We start from the raw sequence: 2,853 nt of genomic DNA, 5'->3' as shown, positions 1-2,853 counted from the left end.
GTGGATCCAATCTTTGTTCATCTCCATTCATGAGTCTACAGGTTGGATACTTTTGATCTATGCTTCTCATCATCAACGGTGCTTTGTTGTTCTCGTGTGTTCGTGTTGGGGGGGGAGGGGGGGCGACATGGCGATTTTTCGACTGTCTACTAGAACAAGTATTGCGCGACTCCAATGCAAGAGGGGCGATGACGGCAACATGATCCACATGAGAATGGAGTTGATCCAAGACAACAAATAAAACTGATCCACCACAAAAAATAAGGGTCTATTTAACCAAAAATTAGGCCAATTCATCACCTTGTGATGATTTAATTTGCGGATCATGAAAGCGCATAGTACACCACACCAGACCCAAAAGGAGGATCGATCTCCAGATGCTGGCAAAAGGCTCCACATTTCCTTTTCAGAAGAAAATAGAACTGAGAAAGGCTGCGTTACACTCCACACCATCTACACCCCTCCCTGCCGTCCGGACCCGCCTGCGTCGGCGGCCCACGCGTCGGTGTGGTGGAGAGAGCTACTTTTAGGTGTAGGTGGCGGTCGCCGGAGTGGTGGCGACTAAATCTGATGGACATAATAACGCCCAGAGATGCAGAGCTGAGGTGAGTTGACACCCACCGCCCGCTCCCCGGCAACAAACTCCAGTCGCCGCCCCCTCCTCCCTCGTGCTCTGCTTTTTATACGGCGCGCCGCCGTGCTGGGCTTCCGTCCATCTTGCACAGTACCTCGCCGGCAATGGCCGCGGCGACGGCGTGGGTGCGCTCCCTCAGCTGCAAGTACTCTACCGCCGTCGCCGACGACGCGTACAGCCCGCTCCTGCCCCCGCCCAAGAAGCACCCGCCGACGCCGACGGTCAAGGGTGCTGCCTCCGTCGCGTTGCTGCCGCCGGAGAGGGGCAGGGAGAGTCGGCGGTCTAGGTCCATGTCCAGCGAGCGGGACCGGCCTCCTACCGCTACTGCTACTGCTAGGAAGATGAAGAAGAAGGAGGACGCCACGTCCGAGCTCGCGAGGAAGGAGAAGCCGAGGCTGCCGCTCGCGGCGTCGCTGGAGCGGCCGAGCTCGGCTCTCCTGGAGATGACGGAGCTGCCCGAGGGCCACCCGTCGCGGCGCGTGGTCGAGCTCATCTTCGCGTCGGGCTGGGCGCGCACCGACGGAGCCGCGGAGGTGGAGGTGCTCTTCCGGGTGCACAGCACGGCGCGCGCGGTGGCGCGCTTCGAGTGCGCTCGCGCCGCCGCCCGGGCGCGCGGCGAGGCCGCGGGCGACGCGCGGTGCGCCGCCGACGGCAACGAGATGATGCGGTTCCAGTGCCGCCCCGCCGCGGAGGCCGGGGGCGGCAGCGAGGTGATCTGCGCGACCGTCGCTACGTGCCACCAGGCCGGCGCGGCCAGGGCCGTGCGCACGTTCGCCGGCAGCGGCGCGGCGGACGCGGGCGCCGGGGGCGGAAGCCACGAGGGCCGCAGGGGCATGCTGGTGTGCCGCGTCATCGCCGGCCGCGTCCGTCGCGGCTCCACCGACGAGCACCCCGGCGAGTACGACTCGGCGGACCCGGGGGACGGCGAGCTGGTGGTGCTGGACCGGCGCGCCGTGCTCCCGTGCTTCCTCGTGGTGTACAGGGTCAAGCCTCCTCCGGAGCTGCACAGCTCCTCCAGCTGATCCGACGCCCTTGCCATGGATTCACTGTCGTGTTAATCACCATCACCGCCACTCACTAATCCGCTAACTGCTAGCTAGGCTCGGATCGATATCGATCTTCCTTCCCCCAGTCCTCCATGACCGATAGATCGATGCAATGTGTGCATGTGAGACTGTAAAAAACTCCATTGTTTTCCACCCCCCACGATTGTTGACCGAAATTGTACCATACATCAAAGAAATGCAGCCACTACTTGAGTTCAGATCGTCTCATCATACTTTCGGTGCCCCAACTGCACACCCATCCATTGTTTTTTACCACCGTACAAACAAATGCAGTTCATCTCTTACTTTCAGAGCCCAATCCGCCATTGTTTTCCGTGCACGCACGACACAGCACAGCACGACCGACCGCACACCGTTCCGTTCCGTTGCGCCGTCGCCATCGGTCCGTCAATCAGCGCCCATTCAGCACTGAAATCCAGCAGATTCAGCACAGAAATTCAGCAGATTCAGCACAGGAATTCGGTGAGAGATCCGCTGTCGTCGTAGGTACTGTACTACGACTATACTACAGTAATCAATCTACGAAGGTGACGCACGCCGCTTGTCACCACGCGCTCGTCTTCTTCCTCCGGCTGCTTTCCGCCGGATTTCGGATTTGGCAACACTCGCGGGCAGGGCCAGAGGAACGGACAACGGAATTCCGTTGCGGCAGGCAAGAGTCCAGGCTATCTTGTTGGGTCGTCTTGTCCGCACCCGCTTGTCACTAAGCTTCCTCTTGGCTCTTCGGATCAATGGCTTCAGAATTTCTACTCTACTCTACTGGATGTGTTCTGGATCAAGCGATGAACAGTAAAAAAAAGGCTCATATCATATGCACGCAATAGCGATGTCATCAATGTTGGAAGGGCCTGCGGTTGGCTCACTGGCAGCACGCACACATGGGGATGGGACGGGGGCGCCATGTGTTGTGTGGGTAGGACTGCAGCTGAAATTGCATATGCATATGGTCCTGCATCATCTTGGTCTGCAACCAGAAATGTCACCCTAGCATTCATGCGCTCTTATCCATGGTTTGTTCCAAGCATCATGGAACAAATATGCATTTTGATTATCTGTTGATCTAAGGAAAGGAAATAGACATCATAATGCAGGTAGCACTTGGGATCAGTACGGGTGGGCGCCCTCTTCTTGCCTGCCTTCCAAGGACTGGAA

The 2,853-nt window shown here is 58.6% G+C and overlaps 1 protein-coding gene across 1 annotated transcript; it reads left to right on the top strand.

The window, feature by feature from the left end:
- Positions 1-481: 481 nt before the first annotated feature.
- LOC123108479 (uncharacterized) lies at positions 482-1,898 on the top strand. The gene has a single exon (XM_044530262.1). The coding sequence runs from the start codon at positions 739-741 to the stop codon at positions 1,654-1,656; it is 918 nt and encodes a 305-aa protein (XP_044386197.1). The 5' UTR covers positions 482-738; the 3' UTR covers positions 1,657-1,898.
- The last annotated feature ends 955 nt before the right edge of the window (positions 1,899-2,853 follow it).

Source organism: Triticum aestivum, chromosome 5A (assembly GCF_018294505.1).
Source record: "Triticum aestivum cultivar Chinese Spring chromosome 5A, IWGSC CS RefSeq v2.1, whole genome shotgun sequence".
In the NCBI taxonomy this organism is placed as follows: domain Eukaryota; kingdom Viridiplantae; phylum Streptophyta; class Magnoliopsida; order Poales; family Poaceae; genus Triticum; species Triticum aestivum.
This window is presented reverse-complemented; position numbering and strand designations above follow the sequence as displayed.

Excerpts from the sequence above, each read along its gene's own strand:
- LOC123108479 (XM_044530262.1), top strand. The coding sequence starts at position 739 with ATGGCCGCGGCGACGGCGTGGGTGCGCTCCCTCAGCTGCAAGTACTCT.